This window comes from Hemitrygon akajei, chromosome 6, assembly GCF_048418815.1.
Source record: "Hemitrygon akajei chromosome 6, sHemAka1.3, whole genome shotgun sequence".
NCBI lineage: Eukaryota > Metazoa > Chordata > Chondrichthyes > Myliobatiformes > Dasyatidae > Hemitrygon > Hemitrygon akajei.
The window spans coordinates 135222005-135235485 of NC_133129.1; the positions used below are offsets into that span (position 1 = coordinate 135222005).

A 13481-nucleotide genomic window follows, 5' to 3' on the forward strand; every position below is an offset into this window, starting at 1 on the left:
GCTGTCTATGTACATGCCGTGTCCACTTTATTAGGTACCTCCTGTATCTAATACAGTGGTCACTGGGTGTATGTTTGTGGCCTTCTGCTGCTGTACTGCTGCTGCTGCATCCACTTCACGATTTGACAAGTTGCATGTTGAGAGATGCTCTTCTGCACACCACCGTTGTAACACACGGTTGTTCCAGTTACTGTCACCTTCCTGTTCACTTGAACCAGTCTGGCCATTCTCCCTGACCTCTCATTAACAAGGCGATTTTGTCCACAGAACTGCTGTTCACTGGATATTTTTCTTGTTTGTTTTTCACACCATTCTCTGTAAGCTCTCGGGACTGTTGCGCATGAAAATCCCAGGAGATCAGCAGTTTCTGAGATAGTCAAACCACCCCATCTGGCACCAGCAATCACTCCATGGTCAAAGTCACTTTGATCACATTTCTTCCCCATTCTGATGTTTGGTCTGAACAGCAACTGAACTTGACCATGTTTTTATGCTTTTATGCTGTCACATGATTGGCTGATTTGATGTTTGCATTAATGAGCAGGTGTTGAGGTATACCTAATAAACTGGCCACTCGTGTATTCAAGCTGAGTATTTTGTTCTCCTCATATAAATCATGTGCTAAGCAACTCTGACGGGCATTGGTGCCAAGCATTATACAGTGTTCACCTCATGTCCACTCGTAGGGTAAATTACTACAGGTTTGTTTTAATTTTAAAAAATTATCCCACACTAGTCTACTTAAATGTGTCACACTGATACAGTGTGACACTGAATTACAAAGATTATAACATATTTAAAATGCGAGTAAAGATTCAAATGAAATGCAATATCTAGAAGACCAGAGTTTCACATTTAATTCCAAATGTGAACATAAAATTCTTCCACGTCTTTTTTTCCACTGTATGTATCTATCCAATGGATAAATATTTCCTTAGTATTGGTTTTCATCAACTGTCAATATAAACTTTCCATTTCAATCTACTGTAATTCCCTCTAATACTACGCATCAATTAATCATATAGGATACTTTATTATGTGGGATATGTCAGTGCTCCTTTAGAAAACTGCCTCACTCTTAGTCACATTAACCATTTCAAATTATCCAACACTCGTTTTTCAGTGCAAATTTACAAAAATTGATGACATACTGTTTACCTCGCATAGAACCAATAACACACTGATATCCTGGTATTGTGTCCATCTGTCCCCCGGTTCGTTGTATCTACAGTATTTGAGTTGCAGCCACAGATCTCCCAGATCAGCTAGGGAATGATCTCTTTACCTTTTGTCACTGATTTTCTTGTCTTGATTTTACATTTATTTACAGATTATTTATTTCCTAGGATACAGTATCTTAGCATAGTAGTTTAACGCCCATGTATTAACAAAGAACCGGGACCTCACCCTAATAAGCTTTGAAATGATCTCATCTGAATACCTGCAGTCTGCTTTTCTCAGTCTCTGTACAGTTGATTACTTTGAGCATTTTATATTATGAAGCTTTATTACCATTAGAGTGATTTTTGGGTTTAGGTCATTCACATTTAGCAAATGGCTTTGGCCACCAGTCTTTTGTTCCTTGACAATGTACTGTGGATTTAATTTGTAACAATGCATTTCCTAAAAGCTGTGATTACCAGTCCAGATGCTGCTGGCGCCGGTGGGATGGGTGTAATTGGGAGGTGTGAAGTTTGTATGTAGCTTCAAAGGAAAGCATTGTCTATACTTTGTAAATATGGAATTGCCTTTTGTGTGTGTAGCAAATAATAAATGTTGGGCAGCAGACCTTTCCACTGAAAGCGTCTCAGTATGACGATGCCTGCTGTACCTTGTTTTGTCGAATAAAGAAGCTGCTTTGTATCTCCCAGTAACTCTCTCTGGTGATTTCATTCACGCAACAACAGCCCCATTGAAACGTTAAATTTCAGTTAAGTTTGTATGCACTTAGCTTACTCTTCACCCTAAGGTGAACCCCACCCAGGCCAGGTGACTTGTTTACTATAGATTTTTCTTATCGATTTTCTTTATAATTTAGGTACATCCATGGAGAAACAATTACCCCAGAGGTTAAAGGTTCTGCAAGGCAAAGTGTTCACATGATCTTGATGCCACTTCCGGAGGAGTCCCTGACGCTGCTGCCTACTGAGCAGAGTAGGTCTTGGGTATTCCTGACTGCAGTAGCTGACACAGAAGAGCGAGTTAAGGAGTGCTTTGCAGAAGGACAGACCCTGGTGCAGTCAAATCAACTTTACTCGTCACATGTATTAGCTTGGACCACATTGTGGAGGCAGAGCCGCATCAGTTTGAGAGGATGTAGGAGGCTAAACCGGGTACTACATGGATGCCTCTACTATGTGCTTAGTGCCCTCCCCCCAGAGAAGCCTGCAGACTTTCAGTACATTGGTCTAAGTCCTGGGGGCCTCTCCAACGGGGGTAAAGGAGAAGATTACTTTGGGCACATCTTCTGGGACCAGGTAGGAGATTTTGGTGAAGAGCCAGTCATTTATTTAAAATATGTAGGATATATGACTATATCTCTCCTCCCACTACAGTGACTGAGTGCTCAGTGGCTGGATGATGCTGGATTAAGCTAATTTCAATTTTATTGGCATTATTGCCGATTCTGTCGTAGGTGAGATAAGGATTAGGAAAGTTGGGCTAGCTATGGAAGGATAATGGCAAGCCAAAGCATTTTTAAAAAATTTTTTTAAATTAGTTTTTCAAAACATTTTACAAATTAAAAAACCCCAAATCCCATCAAAACATTTTACAAATTAAAAAACCCCAAATCCAAATCTCTCCATCTAAGGAGGATCAAGCGTCTAGCCAGGAGAGAGGCAAAGGATCGTATTTGGCATTTGGTCGGACCCAGACATAAATCTGTCTTGCCCCAAAAACCGAACAGAGCAATTAAGGGGTTTGGTTCTAGGTGCTGATTCAGAATAAAGCCAAAGCATTTGATGTAGTAGATTAATGCTATTGCCTCAGGACAGTTGCAATTTAAAAGAAACAATTACATGTACATTTTATCTTAATTTATTCAAATTTTTTAAGATTCTTGTCTGGGAATCTAAGAAACTATTATTTCTAGGACATGTCGGTGAAACAAAATCTTATGATTTAAGGCTGAAGTTGGTTTAGAGAAATAAAAGATAGGCAGAAAATACTAGAAACTTTGAGCAAATTTTGCCCACAAAGATGCTCTTGACCTGCTGAGTTTTTCTGTTCTATTTTCAAATTTCTTCCAATTAGCCTTGTGTTTCGAGGCCACTGTCTGAGACAACACTGATATTCCACCTGTTTTAGATCTTTTCAGTGGAGTAGAAGAGCAAAATAACATAATTTTTATTATTATACAGTTTTCTGACTGTAATGCAGAGATCCACTGTGCATGCATTGGACACTAAATGACAGGTTCACCATGAGGTCATGTGATACATTAAACCATTGGAAAAGTCATTTGTTACTATTATCGACTTTAAATTGGTATTCTGTCCTGAAATGTTAGTGCTGACTCTGCTTCCATAGATCCTGTCTGACACTCGGAGTATTTTCAGCATTTCCTATTTTTATTTCAGATGGATAGCTTCCTCAGTTTTTTGTTCTCATAAACTGACTGTCACAATTAGTGATTTTTTAAAAAAAAATGTATTCATTTACGGGATGTGGGTGTCATCAGCATTTATCGTCCATCCCTAGTTGTCTTGAGAAGGTGGTGATGAGCTGCCTTCTTAAACCACTGCAGTCCCTGAGGTGTAGGTACACCCACAGTGCTGTTAGGGAGGGAATTCCAGGATTTTGTCCCGGCGACAAAGAAGGAACAGCGATATGTTTCCAAGTCAGGATGGTGAGTGACTTGGAGGGGGATTTCCAAGTGGTGGTGTTCCCAGGTATCTGCTGTTCTCGTCCTAGGTGGTCGTGGTCGTGGGTCGGGAAGGTGGTGCCTTCCAGACAGAACCGCTTTTATTTAGTGACATTAATTATCTTGTGCCAAATATAAATTGTCATTCTCTATTAAATGTTTAACATTGCTTGTTTCAGGAAATATGGTTGTACCCTGTCGTGCTTGTATTCTATCCGGAATTAGCTGCTATCCTTCTGAAGAACCGAATTCGAACACTCCCTGCTGCTAAGTCCATTGCAGCACAACAAGGTTTCTTGGTAAGAAAATGATATCACTTAAAACCAGCAACCCCTTGCATTGTAGACTTGCAGCCTTCTACCTATAATTTATCAGTGATTAGATTTTCCCCATTTCTCTTCTGCCCTGAATTCCCATTAGTGCTTTTCTTTGCAATCCTGGCATGTTCACAGTATTGCAGTGAAGAGGTAGATGGGTATTTTAACAAGAAGATTTTGCCATCCACCTGTTCTTTTTTTTCAACCTGCATCCAGAACTTAAAGGTTCTAAGTTCATTTATTTTAATCAAAGTATGTGTACGTTGTACAACCTTGGTCTCCTAACCGACAGTCACAAAACAAAGAAGCAAATCATGCAAACAATAAATGTAAGTAAATGCATTCTGAACTGAAATCCACAAAGAGAGTCTGTCCCTTAGTTCAGCACGGAGTTGAGTATACATCATGGAGCAGCGAGCTGAATTACCCTGAGTTACCCTCATAACAGATTTTATCAAAATATTTCAAACGTTTTCTCTCTATACAGTAATACTTAATTAAGTGGAGGCCAGAGAGCTGATGGTCTGTGAAGTTTAACTTCCACATGCACTTTTTAGCAAGAAGGAATAAAGTTCCTTGCACAGTACCTCCAAAACATAAGTCCTGATTTAAAACTTATATATTAGATAGGTTGGGTGGAATTCTCTGCCATAAATTAATGCTATTATTAATGCTTTTTGAGTTAGTGATTTAGATGCATATCATATTATTACTGAGTTAAGTATTGTATGTAATGAGTTTTTGCTACAACAAGTGTATGGGACATTGGAAAAAATGTTGAATTTCCCCATGGGGATGAATAAAGTATCTATCTATCTATCTAAATTTAGAGAGCAGAGTCCACTAAACTTTGGATCATCATAAGAATTGCTCAAATCATATAACATAAATAGACCAGAAAGCAAATAGTTAAATGGAGTGAAATGGAAATAAAAACAAGTCCTGATGCTTGTGTTCTGTATATAATATCTGCAGGTAATACCTTTGTAACACTTACCCAAAAGGCTGGTATATGTCTAGGGGAAAAGGAGATCCAGCCACTCACCAACCCCGCCTCCCGTACACGCAGGTGCTGTGAGAATCGTGTTTATGCCTCGCGCCCGCCCACAGTATCAAACCCACAACAAATACCGGTATGAAATACACTTTAAAGAGTTTACTAAAATTAAAAGAGTATTAGGCAGTACTATATATAAAACAAAAGGCGCCAACTTATCAAAGTTCAGTCAGTTAGTGCACATCGTTGGAGCTCAACCATCGAACCATCCGACCCCTCGTCGCTTGCCTCCGACCTCCACGTCTTCCACCTCGGACTCCCCGGTGGTCTTCCAAGCGCACTTCCACCTTCCTCGGCGTCTCCCTCCCGACTCCCTTCACCCCCAAGCCCGCGCAACCCCTCCCCCAAGTTCCCAGCCTCACAAAACACAATAACATTCCCCATTGATTAACAAATAAATACAATTACCATATCAGCCATTCCAAAGCGAAACAACGGCGAGAGAAACATTTAACAGACAAAGAAACATCCCTACTCGTAACAAACCAAAGAAGCCCTTTTTAGTAACATACACAGGACATTGTACATTCTCTCCCCACCAGCAAATGTCATGCCCTCATGGCATTACTAGAGTTCCCCAAAGCTTCTTGCAACACACAAAACCCAACCCAGGTGCAGAAAGCAGTGACATAACTACCCAGAGCAGTAGAAATCACCTGGTACCACATATGTCAACTGCTCCGGGGGGCGCCTAATCCTCTGAGATCTCCATACTCCTTCTGCCCCACTGGGCTCCCTCTTCACCTGCGAACCCACTGTCTCGGACACCCCAGGTCTACCTGACAGACCCTCCTCCCCTTCCTCACGGGGGTCCTCCCTCACCTGAGATCTCTCCGTCTCACGCTCGGGCTCCACCCTCTCTCCCACCAATGTTGGCTGCCTCTCCATCTGACCCTCAAGACCTTCCCTCCTCTCACCCAATTCAGTATGGGAAGGGCCAGGAGCCTCCTCTCCTGGTACTGGAGCACCAGCGAATGGGTACAGGGGCCACTCATCTGAGTCGTCCTCTTCCGAATCAGTAGCCATTTCCGGGCGAGGGACCCGTCCCCGCTCTTCAGCAGCGGGCTCTTCCCTTTCTCTGCGCCCTCGCAGAGTCCTTGTACTAGGCGTAACCTCCCACTCTGGCTCCATATCCACCTGCACCGCTTGACCCAGCGGCAGCAGGTGATTCCGATGGAGTACCTTGATAGGCCCTTTCCCATCCTCAGGTTTCACCCGGTAAACTGGCAGGTTCGGCATCTGGCTCTCTATTTCATAGGGGCTGGCCGCCCATCGATCTGCCAACTTGTGCTTACCAGGGAGTCCCAAATTCCGTAAAAGGACCCGGTCGCCCGGCAATAATTGAACAAACTTCACCTTTCGATCATACCGCATCTTGTTCCTCTGATTTTGTTTGGTAGCCGCCGCCTCGGCCAACTCGTACGCCCGCTGTAACTCCCTCTTCATGTCGGACACATACTTTAGATGGGACTTCCCGGGTAATTCACCCACTTCACCCCCAAAACACAAGTCAATGGGCAACCTCGCTTCCCGCCCGAACATCAGATAATAGGGCGAATATCCTGTAGCATCATTGCGAGTACAATTGTAACAGTGAACCAATCGTCCAATATGACGACTCCACCTGCTTTTCTGCCCAATCTCCAGCGTCCCGAGCATATCCAACAGGGTCCTGTTGAACCTCTCTGGCTGCGGATCTCCCTGTGGGTGATAAGGGGTAGTCCTGGATTTCTCAACCCCAAGCATAGTCAGTAATTCATGGATAAGGCGGCTCTCAAAGTCCCGCCCCTGATCGCTATGGATTCGTCTGGGAAGGCCGTAATGAACAAAATACTTCTCCCATAACACCTTCGCCACTGTCGTCGCCTTCTGATCCTTAGTGGGAAATGCCTGAGCATAGCGAGTGTAATGATCGGTGATGACTAAGACATTCGCGGTGTTGCTGGTGTCAGGCTCAATCGACAGGAAATCCATACATACCAGGTCCAGAGGTCCCGCACTCTGCAAGTGCGACAGTGGAGCCGCCAACGCGGGCAGGGTCTTCCTCCGGATGCAACGACTGCATCCCCTACAGTATTCTTTGACTTCCCCCCTCATCCGGGGCCAGTAGAACCGGTCTTTGAGTAATCCATAGGTCTTTTCCACCCCCAAGTGTCCAGAATCATCATGTAGGGCCTGGAGTACAGCCTGCCGATACTCCTCCGGCAGGACCAGTTGCCAACAGTGGGGTTGGTCCGGAGGCGCCGTTACCCGGTACAAGATTTGGTTCTTTAACTTCAACCGAGACCACTCCTTCAACAACAGGGGCACGAATGGATGTTTCGCCTTCTCAGCCAACGCCCCATCCCCCTTCTCGACCGCTCTCCACACTGTGCCAATGCCCGGGTCATTTTGCTGAGCAGCTGCCACTTCCCCCGGACTCAGTTCCGGCAACTGTTTAGTCCGCAGTGTGGTCAGGTCACAGTAAGCTAGGGGTATGGCGTCGTCAAAAACCCCCAAATGGTCCACGGCTCGTTCCAGCCTCCCTCTTCCCTCGGCCTTCACGGTGATAGCAAACTGACACCTCGCCTTCACTCCAGGGGCAGGGACACTCTCCCACTCCTCGTCCCTCTCCTGTCCCCCCGGCTCCCGACGAGACAAAGCATCCGCATCGACATTCTTGCTTCCGGGCCAGTACCTCAGGCTGAAATCATATACCGACAAGGCCGCCAGCCACCGATGTCCTGTGGCATCCAGCTTCGCCAAAGTCAAAATATAAGTGAGAGGATTGTTATCCGTTCGCACCTCAAACTTGGCTCCGTACAGGTAATCGCCCAGCTTGTCCACCACCGCCCACTTCAGCGCCAGGAACTCCAACTTGTGAGTGGGATAGTTTCTCTCCGATGGCGACAAGCTTCGGCTGACAAAGGCTACCGGCCTCAATGCTTTGCCATGCTCCTGGTACAGAACAGCCCCGAGACCCTCTTGACTGGCATCCGTGTGCAGCACATATGGCTTCTGGGGATCGGCAAAAGCCAACACCAGGGCCTGGGTCAGTGCCCTTTTCAAAGATCGGAACGCCTCTTCACATTGATCATCCCATCTCGAGCCAAAAGGTTCCGCCGGGTTCCAGTATCCTCCAGCATCCTGCCTCTGGTCCCCCGTCCTTTTCTTCCCACCAGGGGATAGCCACACAACAGCTGAGTCAACGGGTGACACACTTTGGCGTATCCTTTCACAAATCGCCGGTAATACCCACAGAACCCCAAAAATGAGCGCAGAGCACCCACTTTCTGGGGTCTCGGCCAGGTGGTCACGGCCTCTATCTTGGTTGGATCAGTAGCCACTCCCTCTCGCGAAATGATATGGCCAACGTAGCTAACCGACGACTTGCAGAACTGGCATTTGTCCAGGGAAAGCTTCAACCCTTCTTCATTAAGCCGGCCCAACACCTTCAACAGCCTCTCCTCATGTTCCTCCAAAGTTGATCCAAACACTATCAAATTGTCCAGGTACACCAGCACCTCTAACAGATTCATATCCCCCACAGTTCTCTCTATGAGCCTCTGGAAGGTGGCTGGGGCTCTCGATATGCCTTGGGGCATTCGTTCGAACTAAAAGAACCCCAGCGGGCAGATAAAAGCGGTCTTCTCTTTATCGCCCGCACTCATTGGGATCTGGTAATACCCACTTCTTAGATCCAGCACACTGAACCACTTCGCACCGCTCAGGCAGGCCAGCGCATCCTCGACTCTTGGGACAGTATACTGATCAGGGACAGTTCGCCGATTCAACGTCCTGTAGTCAACACACATGCGCACTCGCCCATTCTTCTTCCGTGCCACCACTATTGGGGACGCATAAGGACTTCGGGACTCAGCTATGATTCCGGCCTCCTTCAACTTGCACAAGTGCTGCCGCACGTCCTCAACATCTGCTGGAGCCAGCCGCCGGGATCTCTCTCGGAACGGGGTGTCCTCCGTCACCCGGATGGTGTGGTGAGTGCTTTTGGAGCAGCCAACATCAAACTCGCCCCGAGAAAAAACAGCTTCCATCTTCAGCATCTTCTCCACTAGCCTGTGTTTCCACTCTGGCGACACAGGGGAATCCCCGAAGTTAAAGACTTCAGTGGTCAGCTCCCTTCGATGCTCCGATCCCTCCCCGTTAGGGGTCCTCACTGGTGCGCTAGACATTACCGTCACCGGGAACAGATGTGCCAGCGGCATTCCCCTCTTAAAGGTGATTTCTCTTGCTGTGGTGTTCCTGACACTTATAGCTATACGCCTCGCATGTACCACCCCTGGTCTCTGCACTTCGGGCCTCACCAGCGCCCCCGCCGGAAATCGTGTCTCCCCTTCAAGATCGTCCGGGGCGTCTACTAACAGGGCTTCGCCCATCGGCACTCCTGGGAATCTGGGGGTCCCCATCACTAGTGCTACCTCCCCGGGTCGGATCACCTTGGGCCTCGCCTGCGTACACCACACCGTCCCTCGTTTAGATAGATAGATAGATAGATACTTTATTCATCCCCATGGGGAAATTCAACTTTTTTTCCAATGTCCCATACACTTGTTGTAGCAAAACTAATTACATACAATACTTAACTCAGTAAAAAAATATGATATGCATCTAAATCACTATCTCAAAAAGCATTAATAATAGCTTTAAAAAAGTTCTTAAGTCCTGGCGGTAGAATTGTAAAGCCTAATGGCATTGGGGAGTAGATAGATAGATAGATAGATAGATAGATACTTTATTCATCCCCATGGGGAAATTCAACATTTTTTCCAATGTCCCATACACTTGTTGTAGCAAAAACTCATTACATACAATACTTAACTCAGTAATAATATGATATGCATCTAAATCACTAACTCAAAAAGCATTAATAATAGCTTTAAAAAAAAAGTTCTTAAGTCCTGGCAGTTGAATTGTAAAGCCTAATGGCATTGGGGAGTATTGACCTCTTCATCCTGTCTGAGGAGCATTGCATCGACAGTAACCTGTCGCTGAAACTGCTTCTCTGTCTCTGGATGGTGCTATGTAGAGGATGTTCAGGGTTTTCCATAATTGACCGTAGCCTACTCAGCGCCCTTTGCTCAGCTACCGATGTTAAACTCTCCAGTACTTTGCCCACGACAGAGCCCGCCTTCCTTATCAGCTTATTAAGACGTGAGGCGTCCTTCTTCTTAATGCTTCCTCCCCAACACGCCACCACAAAGAAGAGGGCGCTCTCAACAACTGACCTATAGAACATCTTCAGCATCTCACTACAGACATTGAATGACGCCAACCTTCTAAGGAAGTACAGTCGACTCTGTGCCTTCCTGCACAAGGCATCTGTGTTGGCAGTCCAGTCTAGCTTCTCGTCTAACTGTACTCCCAGATACTTGTAGGTCTTAACCTGCTCCACACATTCTCCATTAATGATCACTGGCTCCATATGAGGCCTAGATCTCCTAAAGTCCACCACCATCTCCTTGGTCTTGGTGATATTGAGACGCAGGTAGTTTGAGTTGCACCATATCACAAAGTCCTGTATCAGTTTCCTATACTCCTCCTCCTGTCCATTCCTGACACACCCCACTATGGGTCCAGTCCTAGGGAGGCAACCCCTTCTTCGAACACTGCTCGAAACACAGGATGCACCGAGAGGGTCTCCAGAAAGTCTTCCCCCCCTTTCTCCTTACAAGCTCCCAGGAGCCGTCGCACAACGGGGGAATTAGTCCCCACCAGGAGGGCAGCACCACCGGTTTCCACCGGGTTAGGACACACCAACACCAACGTCTCAATAGCTTCGGACACTCCCACATCGCCCTCCGAGAACTCCAATCTCACCGATAGGTGCCCATCGTACGGGTAGTCACCCTTGCTCACACCCCAAATCTGCAGGGCGTCAAATGGGGTTACGGGCAAATGCTTTAGATATTGGTTGTAGAAAGACCGGTACAATAAGGTCTCCTGCGATCCCGTATCCAGAAAGACTTTTGCGTAAACTCCCTCTATCCGTAGACCCACACTGGCACGGGGTCCTACCAGCCCATCTGGAATAGAGGCGTGGGCACCCGGTGGTCCCCTGGCTGATCTCTGGGAACGTGTTCCTCCAGAGGCTCCAGTCCGTTCCCTCACTGAGCCTCTCCTAAGTTTCCCGACACCTCCCCCTTCTTAGTTGCAGGGGGGCTTGTCCTCCGTGGAACTCCTGGTCTCTCACAATCCCACCTAAAGTGTCCCTCCTCTCCACAGCTATAGTACACCCTCGGCCGCCCACAGTCCTGCCTGAAATGCCCCTCTTTCCCACAGTTAAAGCACACGCTGCCTGCCGCCCCTCCTCTCCCAGGACGACTCCCGCTCCCAACCCACTGCACTGGTCGCCCCTGAGAGTGGGTACCTCCTCTGTCCCTCCCCTCCAGAGGGGGTTCTCTACCCCCCCGGTGGGTTGTCATTCCTCCACCCAGCCACCACTTCCTGTATCGCTGAGGATCGCTCCCGTAGGCCCGCGCCCCTTTTCCGCCTCAACGCTCTCTCTTCCTCCTGCACCTCTCTAATCAGTGGCCCGAACGATGGAGGGGGGCCTTTCCTATAAGCCTGCCGGATAGTCCACGCCACCTTGTCCTCCTCCAGAGAGCCACTGAATAACTGACTCATCCTGGCAAAGTACTGGAGAGTTTAACATCGGTAGCTGAGCGAAGGGCGCTGAGTAGGCTACGGTCAATTATGGAAAACCCTGAACATCCTCTACATAGCACCATCCAGAGACAGAGAAGCAGTTTCAGCGACAGGTTACTGTCGATGCAATGCTCCTCAGACAGGATGAAGAGGTCAATACTCCCCAATGCCATTAGGCTTTACAATTCAACTGCCAGGACTTAAGAACTTTTTTTAAAGCTATTATTAATGCTTTTTGAGTTAGTGATTTAGATGCATATCATATTATTACTGAGTTAAGTATTGTATGTAATGAGTTTTTGCTACAACAAGTGTATGGGACATTGGAAAAAATGTTGAATTTCCCCATGGGGATGAATAAAGTATCTATCTATCTATCTATCTATCTATCTATCTATCCTCACGCTAGCCACGTCCGGTGCCTTCACTACCCCCCGGCGCCGCAGCCCCGAGAGCATCCCCTCCATCCTAAATATGTACTCGGAGAGCTTTTCCCCTCTCCACTGTTCCAGGCGTTGGAACTCTACTAAAAGCAGCCAGGGTTCCCTCCAAACGCTCCCTCCAAAACTTCTATACATTCCTCCACTGAGGCCCCAGACTTTTCAACTTTCCACTCCCGAACTGTTTTGACTGCTAAACCCCTCAAACTTCCCACCAATCGCTGCCTCTTCTCCTCCTCCGAGCCTGGCCACTCCTCTAACATCAAGGACGTATGCTCGATCCAGGTCTCATAGTCCACCTCCCCGTCCGGAGTAGGCTTGGCTCCGGAGAACACCCCCAGCTTCAGCCGTGGCCTCTCGGCCACTCCCATCAGGGAGTTAAGTGCGGCTGCCAGCTCCGAGGCTTCCACCCTACCTGGGGAGCAGGGCCTAGTCACGACTCCCTCCTCCCTTTGCTAGTGCCTGCCACCTCTCTGGGGTTTTCCTCTAGCTCTAGCTCCTCCTCCGATGTCTCCTCAGCCTCATCCTTGGAGAAGGGGTGGAGCCCCCACAGCCCCTCCTCCCCCGGTACACTGACCGTCGCCGGCAGTTCCAACGTCCTGACGTCAGCACTCGTACGAACCAACACCCAGCTAGACTCCATCTCTTTACCACACCGTCGAGGTACCAATTCTACCTGCCCCATACCATTCACCAAACTTAACCCCCGCACTACTGCATCTCCTGAAACTCGAAAATCCACTCCGCTCACTACGCATGTACCGGTACACCTTCAAATTCGCACCAGCGAACAATCTTATCTCTGTCCATCTCCGCTCTGCTGCCTGCGCGATTCCACAGCCCCCTGACAATCCAATCCGGGACGAGCACCCCACAAATGTAACACTTACCCAAAAGGCTGGTATATGTCTAGGGGAAAAGGAGATCCAGCCACACACCAACCCCACCTCCTGTACACGCAGGTGCTGTGAGAATCGCGTTTATGCCTCGTGCCCGCCAACAGTATCAAACCCACAACAAATACCGGTATGAAATACACTTTAAAGAGTTTACTAAAATTAAAAGAGTATTAGGCAATACAGTGTGTATATATATATAAAAAAACAAAAGGCGCCAACTTATCAAAGTTCAGTCAGTTAGTGCACTCGTTGGAGCTC

The 13481-nt window shown here is 47.2% G+C and overlaps 1 protein-coding gene across 6 annotated transcripts in view; it reads left to right on the plus strand.

The window, feature by feature from the left end:
- Nucleotides 1-13481, plus strand: part of pgghg (protein-glucosylgalactosylhydroxylysine glucosidase) — a 59600-nt gene that overhangs the window by 13568 nt on the left and 32551 nt on the right. For all 6 annotated transcript variants that reach the window (XM_073049321.1, XM_073049322.1, XM_073049323.1 and 3 more), the window contains exons 4-5: nucleotides 2039-2477; nucleotides 4045-4164. In XM_073049321.1, coding sequence (XP_072905422.1) covers nucleotides 2039-2477; nucleotides 4045-4164 — 559 coding nt within the window. The remainder of the gene's footprint in view (nucleotides 1-2038; nucleotides 2478-4044; nucleotides 4165-13481) is intronic.